General features: G+C 41.7%; 1 protein-coding gene across 1 annotated transcript in view; it reads left to right on the forward strand.

Annotated features, from left to right (window-relative positions):
* Positions 1-18,752, forward strand: part of LOC146354929 (uncharacterized) — a 154,078-nt gene that overhangs the window by 113,996 nt on the left and 21,330 nt on the right. The window contains exons 27-30 of the mRNA XM_084840190.1: positions 484-544; positions 7,334-7,365; positions 10,176-10,198; positions 16,896-16,967. Of these exons, the coding sequence (XP_084696316.1) occupies positions 484-544; positions 7,334-7,365; positions 10,176-10,198; positions 16,896-16,967 (188 nt within the window). The remainder of the gene's footprint in view (positions 1-483; positions 545-7,333; positions 7,366-10,175; positions 10,199-16,895; positions 16,968-18,752) is intronic.

The following is an 18,752-nucleotide window of genomic DNA, read 5'->3' on the forward strand; positions in this document are numbered from 1 at the left end:
GGTCCGGCCGGCGGTTCGGCGGGTGTTCAAGCGGGGCGGGAGCGGCAGCCGGTCTTTTGACCGGCTGCCGCCGCCGCCATTGCAATAAAAGAAAAAAAAAAAAAGTCCCCTGATAGGCTACGTGACGATTCACGTAGCCTATCACGGCTAGATTTGCAAAGTCAGCCGTGATAGGCTACGTCAATCGTCACGTAGCCTATCACGGGTGACTTAAAAAAAAAAAAAAAAGTGTGTACGGATAATGGCGGCCCCCATAGGGAGCCGCCATTCCCGTTCCTTATTTGGTCGCTGTAGTCTACGTAAATGTTTACGTAGACTACGGCGAAAATAAGGGCAACGCTATGCGAATCCATTCTGCCAGCAGTGTATGTTCTGCTTGCTGCAGTGCTGGATACCACCCACTATCCTAACCATGGTGTACCAGTGGCTGTGCATATGGCTTCTCTTGCAGAATAATAACCTCCCTTTTCTTTTGCCTACCAGAGTGCTATAAGAACAAGAGATCTCACATATACCTCATATTCCCAAACATCTGTTCCTATTGGTAAGTTCAGATATTATGAAATGAAATTAAATTTGCTTCATGAAGAAAGCAGGAACTAAGAATTTAAGAATTATTTTTCACAGTATGCTTCTGGGAGACATATTTGAAAAACCAAATAATGTTATTGTTGGGATTATTGTAGAATGAAGACTACATTTAATGGATATTTCTTAACTTTTAAAAGCACTGTGCCTTTTAAAAATTGTGGTATCTGTAGTTTATGCAAATCATGTAAAACACTATTAGACATATCGAATAACCTTTTCTTTCAACCGTGTTCAATGGGCTTTACTTAAAAGTAGGTGTTTATAGGATTACAGCCTTAATGTCCTGTTATACTTATACACCAGAACCAAATAGCACCAAAAATAAGTAAGTCTGTTGCAACCCTAGGGCTGGCCCTTCCGTGAGCCAAGCTGAGTCTCTTGGCGCAGGCAGCAGATTGGGAGAGGTGGTGAACTGCATGCCCACAGGGCTGTCCCCACTGTTGTCAGCAGTCCATCCTCCTCCTGCAGCTGTCTTCCCTCAAGCCCAACCACCACCACCATACCCGCTGTCCCCTGTGGAGCAACTGGAGGTGGCTGCCTGGGACTATAGGAGCATTACTAGCTGCTTTGTGGTGGCGGAAAAAAGGGGTCACACTTGATACTGTTTGCTATTGAGCAAAGAGGGCAGCAGCATGCCTGAAGGGCTGTGAAGCATGATCTTGCCTGGTCACTTATGCCTTGCTCTGAGCAAGGGGTCCTTTTTCACAACAAGGCACTGACCCAGTTCACGTGATTGGTGGCATCCACCATGGCTTAAATAAGCCATGGTGGGTTCCAATGCTTGCCAGCCACCATTGTGAATATTCAGGTCACAGTGGGTGGTCACTGCAGCTTATCGTGATGTGAGAACCTGGGGAGGGTGGCTTGTTGCCATGGGTAACAAGCCTCCCAGAACCCATGGGCTGTAGTAGAGATCTGGGGTAGCTTGTTAACAGAGAGCTTTAGCTATTGGGTGGTATAGAAATGTAATAAATACATAAATAAGCCACCCTGTCCAGGTTCACACATCACAATAAGCTGTAGCGACCTCCTGCCGCAGCTTGACTATTCACAGTGGTGGCCGGCATGCACCACAACCCACCATGGCTTATTTAAGCCACGGCGGGCACTAGCAATTGTGAGAACTGGCCCATTGTGTGTGAGGTGCCCACGGAGAGCACCAGTGCTGCCCCTTTGTCACGGTGCCAAATATGATTTAGAGTTTAACTGTTAAATGTTACTCAGTATGTGCTTCTGCAGCAAAGCAGTAAGTGGTGCCTCACGGGGCTCTCCAAGGCCATCTTACCCTGGTTGCCTCAGTGCCTCAGGTAGTACCCTTTGTCGCAAGGTGAGGTCCTTCCAAAGAGCGAGGCATTGTGGGCTATGGGATGGCCCCAGGGAGCCTGCAGAAGTGCTCATACTGCTACCGCTGATGCAGCAACAAATACTGTGTGAAGCCGCAGCGGCACCAGGAGGAGCAAGTTAGTGCATCATGGGATGGGTAGAGGAGGCAGAGACAGCACAAGAGGCGGCAGTAGCTGGTCCACCTTAGGCAGCCAAATGTCTTGGACTGTCTCTGCTGTCATTACCACCAATCAAAACCGTTTGCCACTAGTTAATTAATCTATCATTTACACCAATTAAATCTTGCAGTCTTACAAAAAAAATTATGCTATAGAGCAGACTTCCCCAACCTGGTACTCCAAATGTTTTGGACCTCAACTCCCAGCAGTCCCAGCCAGTATGGTCAATGCACAGGAATGGTGGGAGTTGTCCAAAACATCTGGAGGACACCCAAATAGGGAAGGCTGCCATACAGTTACCTTAATTAACCAGAAGGGGGAGCACAGACTGCACTGTTTTGGAAATGTGAAATTTGTGAAAGCGCTTACTTGTTAAATACTATTGAATCTAATGGTCATCCTCTTACCAAAGAGGAGCATTGCTATATGTTCAAAGAACTTGGGCTGTAGGCCTTACAAACCTTCAGTGACAACACTGCATTTTCTTTATAAGGTTAGGCACCACGATCCTGAATTTAGTGAAGGGTCAAGTTTAGGATTTATCTATAGATGTGTGAATTCAATAGTACCTCCTCTGTACATAAAATATTAGTAGAGTAACACTACTTGAACCAAACTGGTATATAATCAAACGTTTCAAAGTGCTAAGAAGGAGATTTTTGCAGTTTATATGGTATTCAAAAATTTCAGGTAGCCATGTTGATCCATTAGAAAAAAAAATCAGCAATAACCGTAAGGTAATACCTTCATTGGGACCAACTAAAAAGTCTCCACAGAAGGGAAGTGAGCAGGCTTCCAATTTCATCAAAAATTTTCATCACCCTGGATGTTAAGGAAAAAAGGGGGAGAGGGGGAGAGAAGGATATTACTGCGCATGATGTCAGGGAAAGGGCATCTGAAATAACAGGGGGATTACTGTTGTGGGAGAAGGTAGCTTTGCTGGTCTTTCTTACTTTCTTTTTATATAAAATGACTAATTGCATCCTCCTATACTTTAGTGATACAGCAGGTGAGTTGGTCACCTTCTAAAAACTTCTTTAAAATTAAGTTTTTTCCAAGGTAAACAAAATACTCATCTATATCAAGCTCTGTGTGACAGGATATGGCTCTGTGAGAGCTTGTGGGAAGAAAAAGGAATAAATTGGTTGTGGTCTGTAGTGTGGAAAAGACCTGTAAGTACCTTTTAAGAAGCATTGTACTTAGTGTCTCCAATCTGACTGACTTACTCCTCTGGGTTCGGGCCACAGCACAAAGGTTTATCAGCTACCACCAGTCCTGTACGGATTGTTTCTATTTCCCTAAGGCAGAGAGAGCCCTTTCAGGGGTTGCTGAGGAGGATATAATTCTAGCACAGGGTCTAGGTATTTTATTGATCCCTCTCTGTCCTGGATGAGATAGATCTGATCTTCTTAGGCAAGGAAGTCAGGGGGCTCTTTTGAAAATGGACAGCAGGGGGAAGAGGTGTGTATTTTGAGCAGTGCTCAGACAGCTCCCAGGAGGGTGGGATTCAGTGTCACATGCCAACTTGTGATTAGCCAGTTTAAACAAAATTCCCGTGGTCAGACAGGCAGTGACAGAGCTTCCTTTCAAAATAGAATTCACTTACTATGGAAATACTGGATACAAAGGATTCTCTAACATAGTTTCCTAATAAAATTAAAAGTTTACTGAGGATTTAACACTTCAGAGGCACAGGTGAGAAAGATTAGCGATTGACTTGAAATCCACATCTCCAAGGCCCTGCAAGATTATAAAGAATTAAAGCTGTTTATATGACATTGCTACCTGCTCTAATGTAACCTTGAGGTTGGCTTGGGCTTACAGGTGGCTGGTAGATAAAAATTATATCCCAAAGGGCTTTCCTGTTAAACTGGTGAATTCAGAGGCTCGGTATTTGGGGGGCTTTTTGGAAGTGCTGCTGAGCGATTCAGGCCTGTTTGCATCTGAGATAACATGCAGAGGCCTGTCCTGCTTCTTTGTGAGTAGACATGCTGCTCATGTTTCTGAGTAGACATGCTTCTTACTATAAACTAGTGACAAAGGAATTGGGGGGCAGGGGGTTGGATTTTTCAGCCTTGGCCACTTTTGCCTGTGGCCCTGTCTCCCCCCCCCCCCCCAATGCGGCCTCTGCAAGCTTCTCCAAAGCATAATCCAGCCCTCAGGCCAAAAAAGGTTCCCCACCCCTGCACTAAATATTAAACGTTTGTGCATTCTGCCCGATACAGAAGTGGCTAAACAACCCAGGGATGCTCCATCCCTGGGTTCTATAGCATGACGTGCAAACCTGCAACTCTGCCTTGTTAGGCAAGAGACAATTCAGAGATGGAACCCAGGTTTTAATGTCGTGCTAAGCAACCCAAGAAGAGAGCATCCCTGGGTTGATTGGCCACTCCTGCTTACAGTGGGAGTGATTCGGCAATCTGCACCAAAACGCTTGCTTGTTCCCAACAACCCAGTGTTTAAAAAATACCCTGGGTGGGAGGTTGTGGTGTGCAAACTGGATGCTCTTTAGACAGTGTGCAAACTGGGCCATTAAAATATATAAAAAAGTAACAGATGAAAAACTGCAACAGCAGTCAAAATATTTAAAATATTCAGAGACAGATTAAAACAGTATGTTAAAAATTATATATAAAATGCCTTTCTAAAAAGGACGGTCTTCACCAACTTCTGCAAGGTCATTAACGAGGAAGTAAAATGGGTCTCCCTCAGAAGGGAGTTCCAGAGCCTAGGCTGAAAAGGCCCTCCCCCTGGTCCCACCTAAGTGCATCTATTGTCGCTGTTACTGCCGTTGTTGTTGCTGCTGCTGCTGATTTTATTGTTGCTTTTTATTGTTTTTATGTTTTTATCACTTTTAATATTTTAACTGTTTTTATGTATTTTACTGCTGTAAGCCTCCTTGGGAGGGCTTCTGCCCTGAAAGGCAGCCAAGAAGTGTGTTAAATAAATAAAATAAATAAATCTCTGGGGTAGTTGTAGTTGGGACATATGAGAGGACCTCTGAAGATGCTCTTATCAGGCAGGCATCTAATGGGCATCATGCATTACTGCTTCATGCACTGACCAAATACAGTGACACCAGTCCTGTTATTGTGATGTAACATAAAATGATGTAAGCTAAGGTTTATCTCTACCACTTTGACACCACCATCCTCCAGTAATGCAAATGAAGTATACATCAAACTCGGCTAGTGTTTTTTTTTAATTCATACCCCATTTCTTATTATAATTGTTATTTCACACCATCGTTTTATGAAGGTGACAAATTTATTTAGTATTCTGACAGGTCAATCTCACAATATCAGATTTGCCAAGAACCATAATTGAAGGCAGATCATGGCAGCTCTACAACAATGGTTTATTCTCTGTGCTTAAGAAGTTTGAAAAAGAGGACAGCTCTTTTTATAGCAGAGTATCACAAAGCCAATTTATCTTGTCAGTTTAGTAAATCATACAACGGCTTCCATCAGACTCATTTAATATTTTTCTGTCTGAACTATTTATTTATTTTTAGCAATATTTATATACCACTTCACATGTGAAACAAATCTGGAGGTGGTATACAACAGACTAAAAACAAACAAAAACTACGCACACACTTGCTTATTAGTAATAGTGTGTATATGACTAAGCTTAATATAATATAATAATTTGTAGTAGTGGTGTTCACTTGTGACTTCTGTTAGTGAAAAGCCAAGAGGTCATAAAGGATTCTATTTTGATACTCAGTTTTCCAAAGAGGTTTCTTGCACTTTGGTCACAAATGTCCTATAGAAGTGTTATAATAGGCATAGTCAATGAAAAGATCTAGGATTTTGATCTTGTGCAGAGATTTTCTATTACCTTCTAAGAAGGGAAAGACGGCATGTGCACAGGGATTTGGGATTCCATTAGTTCTGCTCCATTTATATTCTGTGGTTCTGTTATGTCTTATGTTCTGATCTGGTTGTCTTCTGGCAAGGAAGGGAATTGTGGAACAATAAATGTTGTGCAAGGAAAAAGTTAGTTCCTTTGAGATTTATACATACAAAATATTAACAAAGCAGCATCCCTGAAAAAATAATATTACTGCCTTTCTGTAGGAGTGTACCAGCACTCCAGTACCATGTACACACAATAAATAAATAATCCTCCTAATCAAAAATACAAATAGCTTTTCTGCTGAAAACATTTTAAATTTGTTTTTAATTTTTTTCCTGCAACATTGAAAACATCCAACACAGAAATACTATTTAAAAAACCCTTCAAAAATAACTCCATGGGTTATACTTTTTGTCTTTTAATCTACTGCAAAGACATTTCCAAAATCTATAGGAGTGAAAAGGAAAACACGATTAATATAACATAAAACATCTATATGTATTTACATCAAGACTGTATTGATATTTACAATAATCAACACAGGGTAACTGGTATTTTTCAAAACTTTGACCTTTTTTTTTCTTTCCCCCTTTCATATTTCCATAATTTGTTACTTTTGTCATTTTGACAATTTTCCAACATTTTATCAGCCACTCTTGCATTGTAGGGTTTCAACTTAATGTCATCTGAACATAACCAGCTTTTTTGCTGCTGTTAGTGTAGCCACGGTTTTATTATGATAGCATGTTTTTATTTTTATAGTTCATGCACCTATTTTTCTGACATTTGGCAGGCATATTCCCCTTCTAAGGGGCTATTATGCCTGCAGCTATTCCTAGACTCATAAAATCATAGGGTTGGAAGGGGCCTACAAGACCATCAAGTCCAACCCCCTGCTCCATGCAGGAAGCCTGATTCCCAGGTGGTCTCTCATCCAAGTACTAACCAGGGCTGACCATGCTTAGCTTCCGAGATCAGTCCACTTCTGGTGAAGAGAAAAAAGATTATAGCTGTTTTATTTGCCGTGATAGTCAATGGAAAGCAGAAAGCCTCAGATTTTTGAATCTCGACTCATGTTTGGTACTGAGTGGAAGCAGATGGACTCCAGGAGCAGGGGTTGCTGTTGCACTCAGGTCCTGCTTATGGGTTTCCTGTTGATAGCTGGTTGGCCTCTGTGTGAACAGAACATTGGACTAGATGGAACCTTGGTCTGATCCAGCATGGCTCTTCTTATGCCTCTCCCAAATTGGTCTGAGCTGACTTGGGATGTTTTCCAAAGTGCTGAATTGGAGTCTGAATTAATGCTAGGGGTCAGTGCACACCTCTAATACTTCGGTAGCATTAATAATCATGGTTCTTGTTTTCTTTGTACTTTGTAGGAGAAAAAGTATTCTCTGCTGTTGGAACTGAGGTATGGCAGCTATCATTGGTAGTGTATTCTAGTTATTTCTTATTGCATTGGATGAAGGGGACTCTGGTCCACAACTACTTATGCCATAACTCTTTAAGCTGCCGCAAAACTCCTGGTTGTATTTATTTCGTGGGTGTTATGCTTTGAAACATAGCTGGTTTTGGTCAGTTGACCGATTTTCACAGGGATTCTGAAAACTACTTGTAACTGAAATTGAAGATGACTGTTCCCCACTTTCACCCTCTGCCTTCCCTTGTGGGTCTGTATCATTGCTAGTCTTTCCTCCTGTTAAGAACTATCTTTGGTTGAGAACTGTTGTTCATTCACTAATATAGAGGGATATTGGTTGTGTTTATTTGATCTGTTATCAGTCTCTTTCATACTTCCACAGTTGTCCAATTTACAATTATAAAATATCTCTATTCATCCTGGAATAAGTATTTTAGTGGTTTCTTTATGATACATTTGGAGTGGCAAATTAGTGCATTTGTCGGTACCTTTTAAAGTAGAACTTTTGTGTTCCAACCAGACAAACACAAGGTGATTTTCCCTGAAACATAAATATGATGAAATCACCCCACACTCCCATTTAGTAAGATTATTGTTTACAGCATGCTGGAAAATGAGTGATATCCAGCACTTTCTAGGATGAGATTAGTATAAAAATCTTATCACATAGGAACATTTTCAAAAACATGCACAAAATTGCTGAAAGGTCATCAGACTTAGTATCTGGTGTTAGAAATGGCCATGCCATTCAGGACTTTGATCATACACAATGAGAGTGTTTGGATGATCACAGTGGGAAAAGAAGCCATTGTGGCTCTCCCCCTGCCCCTGTGCATGCTGCACACACCCAATGTTTACATAATTACCCGTGCTGCAGCATGGGTTGACGTGTCGTGCAAACCTGGCGTGCAGCGTGCAGGGGGTAGCTTCTTACCATCCTACAGCCCCTACTGCGTGTTGTGGGTAAGAAACTACAACCTTTGCACCACACACTAGGTTCGTATGATACGTCAACCCACACTTCAGTGTGGGTAATTATGTAAACAATGGACATGCTCATGGTGGGGGTCCAGGGGAGAAGCCATGGCGGCTTCTTTCCCCCCGTGATCTTCTGAACCCGAACAGTGTGTTAACCAGTTTAGTTCTGTACTGTCTACACGCTCTGATATTCCAATGCTTCCATTTCTGTACTGAATTCTTAGAAGCTTTCCCACTTTTTCCACACAAATAGGGGCAATCGAGACAAAGACAGAGCCAAAAATATAGAAGTATACGCTAGTCATGAATTGCTGTCTGACAGGCTGCAGGCATTTCTGTAATATTCTCCCACTGAGGGTCCCTCCAGCAGGGGCTGGGGGCTAGAGTGCAGCACACAGGAAGTACCATTCTGTTTTCCAGGCAGTAGCAGAATGGTCATATGCTAGATTCCAGGTTGTGCTCCTGAATCCCCAAAACTGCGGCTGCTGACTGACTAGCTTTGCCGGAAGAGTCTGCAGCACCTTCTTTGCTAGCAATTAGTACACAGGTGACAATCGCTAACTGGCATGCGCAGGGAGAAAACTCATACACATACGGACACACAGCTACATATGAAGATCATACGTATCTCTATTTGCTACACATAAGTATTGGGATTCCACTCCCAATTATGACTTCCTAATGTGTGTACATACAGTAAAATAACCATACATGATCTTTGTGCGCAACAGGTTACATGTTTACTTTCCTACACATGTATAGGTCAAATGTCACCTGTGAAGCACCTCTCAGTGCTGAATTATTCAGCACTAATTTAGAATAGCTCAGAATTAAAAACAGACAAGAAGTATCATATAAATGCAACTTGCCTGTCATTAGAAACAAGTGGGACCTGCAACCAACTGTTGCGGTGTGGAGTGCTCCTGGTCAGGATGCTGCCAGACAGCCATGCCCTATTCCAAGGGTGGAGAACTAGTTTGGGTCTGGCTGACAGTTAACATCAAGGGGTGGGTCCCCACCTGTGATGTAAGGGCAGGTCCCCAGTCCCTGGCCAAAGTGCTGGCTGGAGCTCCCGTAGCTGCTGCCTCAGTCAGGGAACCTGCTTTGCTTGGTCTGGGCCTTCCCCAGCTAGGGAAAGCCAGGCAGAGCAAAGCCCACCAAGGTGCCAGCTTCACTGCTGTGTAATTTTCTCAACGCAGGGGCAGTGATGGAGCAGCAAAGCAGACTCAGTTGCAAATGTTCTCCTTGCCCCTGTAAGGGGGTGGGGCCTGGAGAGGGGCCCTTACTTAAGGCCCCACAGGCTGGATGGGCTGGCCAGGTGGGCCATTTTTCACCAGGGATCAGAGGTTCCCCATCCCTGCTTTATTCTATTCCCCCCCCAAAAAAAATAATCAGCCAGCATTACATGTCCACAGAGCATGCTCAGTCATCATTGGGTTGTTTGGGAAATTTCCTCCTCATAGGGTTTTTCCCCCCTAAAGATCCTTTGTTCTTCTGCAAACCTTGGGTTTCCCTGAAGCCTGCTGCCACTTCTCTCTTGTGTGTGGATGGTACTGTTCTGGCTACATGGAAATCCACACTTAGAAAATGAGTTCATTATTAGTGTATTACAAACTGACGGGTCTTGGGGGTGGTATTTATCTAATTGGGGCAGTGGGAGAATTTTTATTATCCTCTCTAAGGAGCATACTCACTTCAGCCTGGATCCTGAGGTTTCAATAGAATTTATGAGCATCTACTTTTTCACTTAAGGAGATTATTGACATGACTACTGTTTTTAAATTCCAAGCCTCTGTTTAATCTAATGTTTCTCTCTGTTTTAGGGTTTGAAACCTGCTGAAAGAAGGTTTGTATCATTAACATATTAAAACATGGGGTTACACCCAATGGCGTGTGAGCGGACATCCTCACACAATGCAGACACAACCCTTCCTCTCCTCCCTGCTGCAGTCCCCTGCCTGCCAGTCTGTTTGGGAGGGTCCCCCAATCTCTGGAGAGTATTTGAGGGGGGGAGGAATCCATTGGACACCACTGGATACAATTCTTGTGTTTAGCACATGTAAGGAGCATGGTTCTCTCTGATTCTTGTTTGTCCTGTGTGATGTTTAGCCAGAGTTAAGATTTCTTTAGGATTTAATTTTTTTTTAAGTACTGAAGAAAAAATAATCCTAATTAAAGCAACTTTTGCTGGAGACCATAATGGGAGCCTGATACGTTCATGTTAATATCTCTTTGCTGTAATCAGAGACTGTGATCACCACATATATCATTATAAGTAGTAAATACTTTACTGACAAATGTTCATGTTGTGAAATGATTGCAAAAAATAAAATAAAATCTGTAACCAGTGTTGTGCAAACAGTGCTGAATGAATCAACTATTATGGAGAAAAGCTGGATGTGTTTGTCAACATTTGTTCAAAGTTGTTCTCCTCTTCCTTCAAGGAATTCCAGACTAGTTTGTTTCTACAATACAAAATAAGAGCCTGAAAGTTCACATTTCTGCTGCAAACCTCCACAGAATTCTTTTGATTATGCATGCAGTGGTGCTTCCTGTAGTACTTGCTTTCATCCTGTGAGTTTTAGAAGCGATTTCTAAAGCTCAGGGTGAGGTGGGGTGTGCAGAATGACCTTTCTTTTTTACACTCCCCTTTTATTATGTAGAAGCCCCATCATTCTCGGGTATTGTGGTTCAATTCAGGTCAACTGAGGGTGCATCCAAACAAGACTTTTATTGCGTAATTGCACTGTCACATTCATTTTTTAATCTATTTTTCATTTTATTTTTTTATAAATGAAATAAACACTACCAACAACATAATCAGAAACTTCAGTTTCCAACAATTGTTGTTGTTGTTGTTCAGTCATTCAGTCGTGTCCAACTCTTCGTGACCCCATGGACCATAGCACGCCAGGCCTTCCTGTCCTGGGCTCTCTCCCAGAGTGTGCTCAAGTCCATATTCATTGCATCGGATACGTTCCATGGGGTTTTCTTGGCAAGAATACTGGAGTGGGTTGCCATTTCCTTCTTCAGTGGACCACATTTTGTCAGAACTCTCCACCATGACCTGTCCGTCTTGGGTGGCCCTGCACGGCATAGCTTATGTCTTCACTGAGTTACGCAAGCCCCTTCGCCACAACAAGGCAGTGATCCATGAAGGGGTCCAACAATACAGTATTCTAAAAAAAAGAAAAAAGGAGGATAGCAAAAGAAGGGAGAGAAAGAAAGAAAAAAGAAAAAAACAATTATATTAAACTAAAATAAGAACAAACCCAATATCCAAATAGCCTTATAGCACAGAAATAGAAGCAAACAATCCATTTCCATTGGCCATAAATTACCATTCAGTTAACGTGTATTAATAAATATTAAAGGTTTAGCCAACAAGGAATAGTAATAATAATAATCCCATAATGATATTAATAATACTAATAAAAAGGGAGGGAAAAAGAAGTTTAAGAAAAGGATAAAAACAGGAACAAATCATTTGTAAATTTTAAGTAATATCATATCTGAAGATATGTTTATATGTGTATATACACATCCATACACAAATACGCACTTTATTACAACATAACATAAAAAAAGAGGAGAAAGAAAAAAATGCAAACATTTACTTTTGGCATATTGCCTAGAAATCTTATCAGCTAAAGCCCAAACACTTCAAAAGAACAGTAAAAATGGCTAGGTTCCAACTTCGGAGTCTAAGAGAGTTGGTTCCCTTAATTTAGTTTTAATACCAATTAAAAATGCTTCTGCAGCATCAGGATCCAAAAATCTTTTCATCTGGCCTTCAGAAAGAATACAAAATGTAGCTGGATATTTAATATGATATTGCAAGTTAGTTTGCTTTGCTAAACTTCTTGCCTTGGTAAATTACCTTCTTCTGTCAGCGATTTCTTTAGTATAATCATGAAAGAGCATAATCTTGTCATTTGCTGGTCCCCACCGGAGTTCACTTTGTTCTCTTGCCAGACGCATACGGTAATTTTTTGTGGAGACTCATGAGAATTGAACAATAACAGTCCCCAAAGTCCCTTTAGTGCCACATATTGAACCAGAAACACGATATCCATGCTCAATATCAAGTAAAAAATCAGATGGTAAAGCAAATAGCTCATGCAAAAGTTTATCCATAAATTCAGCCAAACATATATCAGTAGCCACGTCTTTAATACCAAGGATATGTAGATTCGCTCTGTGTGTGAAGGCCTCCAGTTGAGAAATTCGAGCAGACAAAACATTGTAAGACACTTTCATAGCCATTTCAACCCGATCTTCAAGATCATTAACCTTCGCTTCCATCTTTTGAAAAGAGATATTAATTAAATCCACAGCCCCCTGAAGGGCAGTAATTGAGTGCTGAATTGTTTCAAGTTTCTTTGATTGCTGTGGTAGCTGAGAAGACATAGTTTTTATCAAAGCAAGCAACTCCTCTTCATCTCCAGCATTTCTAAAAACCTTTGCCGAAGGAGCAGTGGGGGGGGGGGGTAGATGGCATTCCCATGCCTTTCCTTTTTTCCTTTGGTACTGCCATCCTCCACTTTCCAAATCACAAGAAGCAAGTATCATTGCAGAAACAAAAGAGCAAACACGTATGCAGATTTAATTACAGGTCCTCAGATATTGCTGGTAGTTTAAATTCAGAAATACTGTTTGGAGCCATTTGTCCTTGTGTCCCCTAACTGCTTAGGAGTTTCAAACAGCGTTCAGTAGATGACACTCCGGTGTCTGTTTTTAGATTCCAGCCCCTCTGTTTCTTCACAGAAGCAGCTGTTCTTCCAAGATTTCTTCCAGATGGTACTGTAAGCTTCCCCTTTTAATTCCAAGTTTCTCAACCTTTTCCCAGCTGTTTGAGATAAGCAACCTGCGGAACTCTGCAAGTCACTGCCGGACGCCATGGCTCCAACCGGATGTCCCTTGCACTGTCACATTCATGTGTGATCCAGACTTTATCATCTCCAGTTTGTAGCTCTCCCATGTTTTCTCACCACTTCTTATGTATTTTTTCTTACCAGAAAAAAACTGTTAAGGAAGAAAAGATGGAATAACTGCACAATCCCTTTTGAGTATAAGCACTAGGAGCCCTCCATCTAGAAGCATCCTGTGTGTCATGAGACCCAACTATCCAAAATACAGTACATTTTTGTAATTTTTTAAAATATACATATGCTTGTATCATAATGTAGCCTAGATATACATATAACTATGTTAAAAATAATTACTGAGGGAGCAGTCCTAAGACAGTATCTGGGGGACATAGGATTTTTCGGTTTCCTGGCTCTAAGCTCAGACACAGGGCTCCAAGCTCGGTGCCAGGAAACTGCGCTGCCTGCCCCCTCCCCCTTGTAGCCGGCGTGGAGAGAACTGTACTGGCTGCCTCTCCATGCTCATAAAATGGAGCATGGAGACAGGGAGAAGGGGGTGTTCCCAGCAGAGGAGAGGAGGCCAAGGCAGCATTCCTCCGATCTTTCCTACGGCCGCCCCAGCCTCCTTGCCTCCCCTTCCCCGAAGCCTCCGCTAGATGGGCAAAATGGCCCATCTAGCTAAAATGCAGAGAGGCAGACGCAAAGCACCTCCCTCTCTGCATTGGTACTCATAAGCCTCCGAGTTCAGCGGCTTATGCGTACTGTGGATGCAACCCATAGGATTGTACCCTAAATATTCCAAGGCACAAACCCAGTAAAAATAGATGTGATTGACACATTTAAAATTTGATGTTTGCTCCAATGACAGAGCTGTAGCTAAAGTTTACTGAAACAGAGGAACTAGGACTCACAGTGAAGCCATGGTCATGACAATAATGTGTAGCTTAGAACACAGGTATTTTCATCTAGGATCACATTGTAAAGTTCTTTTTCTTAATCTACATTTTCCAGTTGATAAAATATTGCAAAGAAAAGAAAGTAATGGTCACCCTTCAGACGACTGTTTCAGAACAAGTGGCAGCAGGTTTTTTTCCATGAGTAATTTTTATATTTAAAACATCGAAAAATTAAAACTTTCATTCCCTTTTTCTCTATTTATTTAAAATATGGAATTAAACAGTGCTGTGAACCCAGATAAACAGATCAGTAGAATTCTAATCTCTTATGGCTTATGAATATTAGTATAACATGGGCATTTATGCCTTGTCTATTTTTATTTTCTCTCAGAAGAGAATGATCATTATGTGGGAGTCTTCACCATAACCCACAAACTATTACCTTATGACTGATATGCACAATCCCTTTTAATCATTTATTTTTATGGAGATTTCCATATTCAGTTAGAAATGCCTGTAACTAGTAGACCATTTATCTGCATGACAAAGAGCACACAAAGAAGTATTTGGGTTGAGGTCAGATTTAATATATTTTTGAAAGGCTTGCTATGACAAGCAAACTTAAGTTGTATATATACATATCTGTATCTTAACAGTGACCTTTCCACACTTACTAAGGATGCACGGGCTTGATTCATGGTTTAAATAAATTTGCCCCTTAATTCATAAAAGGTTAACAGTTCCTCCTTTAAATGGTAAGACCTGCCACAGTTCCTCATTCAAGGAGCTATGTGTATTGGAGTTTGTAGTAGGGATGTAGCCACTGGGGCACTTGCAGAGACGTGGCCATCGCTGGGAGATTCCAGGACCCTGAATTTTCAGCTTTCATTAAAAAAAAAAGTCTCTAGCCATTCTATTTGTGAAGATAGAAGGAAAAGCTTTCAGTCGGTATTTATTCCACCCAATTTCTCAGTAAGAAATAAACTTGCTCTCATCTTGCGTTGTTCTAGCCAAGGATTCCAAAAGTACTGAGAAAACAAAAGCACTAGACACTAATTTTTACATTTTATAAAAATGGAGGAAGCAATCCTATGGCCGCTAGACACTGTCTAGAGGGCCATAGGATTTTTTGGTTTCTAGACAGTGTGCTCCCTGCCCCCTCATAGCCAGCGTAGTTCTCTCTGTGCTGGGAAACAGAGTGCGATGACGGGAAAAGGGAGCGGGGGCGGGGAGGAGAGGAGACTGCGAAAGCCGCATTACTGTCTGGAATTGGATTGTCCTTCCCCTTCACAATCCCCCACAAAGAGACAAAGCTTCAGGCCAATACAACTTTATTTTCCTAAAGACGAGCCTTTCTACAAGTGCAGATTCAAGGAAACCCTCAGTCTGCTTTAGGCCCTAAATAATTAATCTGCGATCTCTAAACAGGGGAGATGAACTGGAGGGTAGTGAACTTGCCAACAGTTTGCCGTGAATCTCACAGCCAAACTTGCTTCTTGGTGATGCCCCTCCCTTAGGGTGGCTCCTTCCTATATTGGCTTCTAAGAGTGGCTATCCTTGCGGAGTGTCTAAGCCCTGTCCCTAACTTTTCCCGCTTTGCTTTGCGATGTGCCCTAGCGTCTCTCAAGTCGTGCCCAACATCTCTCAAGTCACACCCCTCTTTCTCCTCCTCCTCGGAAACTTGACTTCGGATGGTAGAGGGAGGGGGCAGCAACTCAGCCTGGGCCATCTGTTTGTTAAGGCCTTTGGAGGAACCTGTCCCAGCACCTTGGGACTCTAGGGAAGGTCTCTCCCCCAGGCTCTGATCTAGATGTTCCAACTGATTTAGAATCAGAGCTGTCAGACATGTCAAGGAGTTTGGACTCATCCCTGATAGTTACATGGCTTCCTATGCACTGCAAGGCCTCTCCACCTTCCCCTCTGAAGCTCTGACAGGCGAAATCATCTGTCTGGCCAAAAATGCAGGGTGGCCAGAGCACAGAGGTAAGGATCGGCTCCATGCTCTGGCCGCCCTACATTGGATAGTCATCAGCCTCCAAGTTTGAAGGCTTATCTCCATAAGATTGCACCGTAAATCTTATTTCATTACTACTGATTACAATTAAATAACTTAAAACCTGGCTTGAAAATAAAAAAAAACCTAATCATTTCAAACCTATTCAGCATTGTGTATTTAGCTTATTGATGTTCTGCATTGATTCTTTCCTGAACCTATGTACCACTAGGCCCTCTCACCCCAGGTTATCTGGCTATGGGACTATGTTTGCAGTATCCAATGTCAGATATGATTTTATCACATGCACACCTATGCCACAGTAAATGTGATGCTTCATTGGTACATGATAGGGATGAAATTTGCTCATTACTGGAAGTCATTTGGTTGACACTGAGATTTTTTCTTGAAACATTGAGAAGGTCTGAAAAGCTTTGATATAAGTAGAATATGGGAAAGGAGAAAGTCTACAAAGTCTACATAGGACTCGGTCTAATCATCAACCATGAAAATAATGCCTTAGAAAATAAAGAAGATAAAAGGCAAGTAGAAAGATGCATAGTATCTCTAAATCATTACTGTGCTGTCTAAATGCAGATATAACTGGGAAATATTACTGAGAATTTTTCCTTATATATTTTTTCAATCCATTTTGCAAACTGAAGAGTTGTTTTATAAACGAATATAAATAAAATGTCCAGGAGGTCAGGTATTTTTGCTGCAATTTAAACCATTGATACTTTAAAACTTGATTTAAAATGGGTTCGTGATTACCTTTTTTCATAGGCCTCCTTCAAGAAAGACTAACCAACACAGAACTGAAGAGTATAAGTCCCCTTATGAAAAAGATATTATAAGGTACAGATAACTAATTAATTTTAAAATGTTATAACCTGTGTCTTTTTGTCCTAAGGAATGCTTGGTGTGGTTCACGCTACGCCATAAAACATAAGCATAATAAAATACTAATTAAAAGGCACAAAATATAGTAATTAAAAAGCATAGAAATAAAACCCAATAAAGCAGCACACAAATATCAGCAGAAAAATGTGTGATGGAATAATTTTTAAAGGCCTCATGTCCTTGAAGCTTAGCAATTATGGGTTATGGCACAGCTTTTGGGAAAGGAGTTCCAAGGCTATGGTCTTAATGTGATCTACAGTGAGCTCTATTTTCATCATTACGATATCCTCCTTATTGAAGGCAATCAGACTGTAAGGCCTACTTTTTGTGAAATAAGCAAGAAAATAAAAAAATAAAAGCAGTGCAAGATCTACTTCCTGATCTTGACTGACAGTGTTTGGGTGTTGGTGGCAAGTTCACAACACAATCTTCATCATGAATCTTGGTCTCTATACTCTTGTAGCATAAGAATATAAGAAGAGCTCTGCTGGATCAGACCAAAGGCCTACCTAGTCCAGCATTCTGTTCCCGCTGTGGACAACCAGATTCCCATGGGAAGCCCACAAATAAGACATGAGTGCAATAGTAGTTTCCCGCGTGTGCTCCCTAGTGACTGAAGGTAATATACAGCCATCATGACTAGTAGTCATTGATAGCCTTATCCTCCATGAATTTGTCTGATCCATGTTTAAAGCCGACAGTAGCTGTTTTATTACACATTCTGTAGTACGGCACCCCATGCACCCCCTGCATTACTCACAGTCATCTCGTCAATCATAATAATTGCTTTGCAGTGCAGTGCACATTGCGCTGGCTGCTACCATTCCGTCCCAAGCCTGTTGTTGTTTTTGTCTCTCAGCTAGCAGCCCATCTTCATCGTTCTAAAATGTGCATGCGCAGAATGTTTTCCCAATGAAAAGATATGGGGAAAGATTTTCTAGGAGGGTGCCCTGGTGGAACACTTCCCCTGAAAGCCAGTATGGCTCACGTAGGCTCCTTAGCTAATTGGGAAGGGGCCCATCTTTCCCTATGGCTTGTATGGGCATCGTCCAGGACACCCACAGCCAATCAATTTTTTTAAAATCCTCAACCATGTGGCGAGGTAGCTCCAATATGTGCTGTCACAGCCAGAGAGGCAGGGAGAAAATAAGAGTCAGCAGTAGCTCTGTTTCATGGTGATAACGGCAATTTGACAAACCACTTGCATTGTCTTGTTGGTACTTTAACTTTTTTCTGAAGAGGAGTAGGGAGAGAAAGTGTGAGTGAGTGGATGGATGGTGAGGTGTCTGTGAGTGGATTAATGGGGGGTTTGTGAATGTGGGGTGTCTTGTTTGTTCAGTTTGAATGGATGAAAATGGTGTGTCTGTGAGAATGGGTGTGAATGTCTGTATGAGTGTGGCTGGTAATGCGGGTGGGGGAGGCGGGAACCCCTTGCTAACCTAGATTTTAAAACATTTTTTCCAGCAGTTTCACATTTTAGTTTTTTAAAGAACTCTCAGATGGATACTATCTGGACGTGGTGATTTGTTTTCTATTTGTTAGTAAGATCTAGAACTTCATTTCTTATCACCACTATTTGCCTCAGGTCCTCAGGCTCCCATCCTGAAAAAATAAGTTTAGGCATAGGTATCTGCCCTATATCATCTGCAGTGAAGACAGATACAAATAATTAACTCAGCTTCTCTGAATTCTCATCCTCCTTTAGTACCCTTTTGATTCCCTTCTCATCCAGCTACCTCC

Source organism: Heloderma suspectum, chromosome 2 (assembly GCF_057233095.1).
Source record: "Heloderma suspectum isolate Gila_16-S chromosome 2, 16-S_ref, whole genome shotgun sequence".
NCBI lineage: Eukaryota > Metazoa > Chordata > Lepidosauria > Squamata > Helodermatidae > Heloderma > Heloderma suspectum.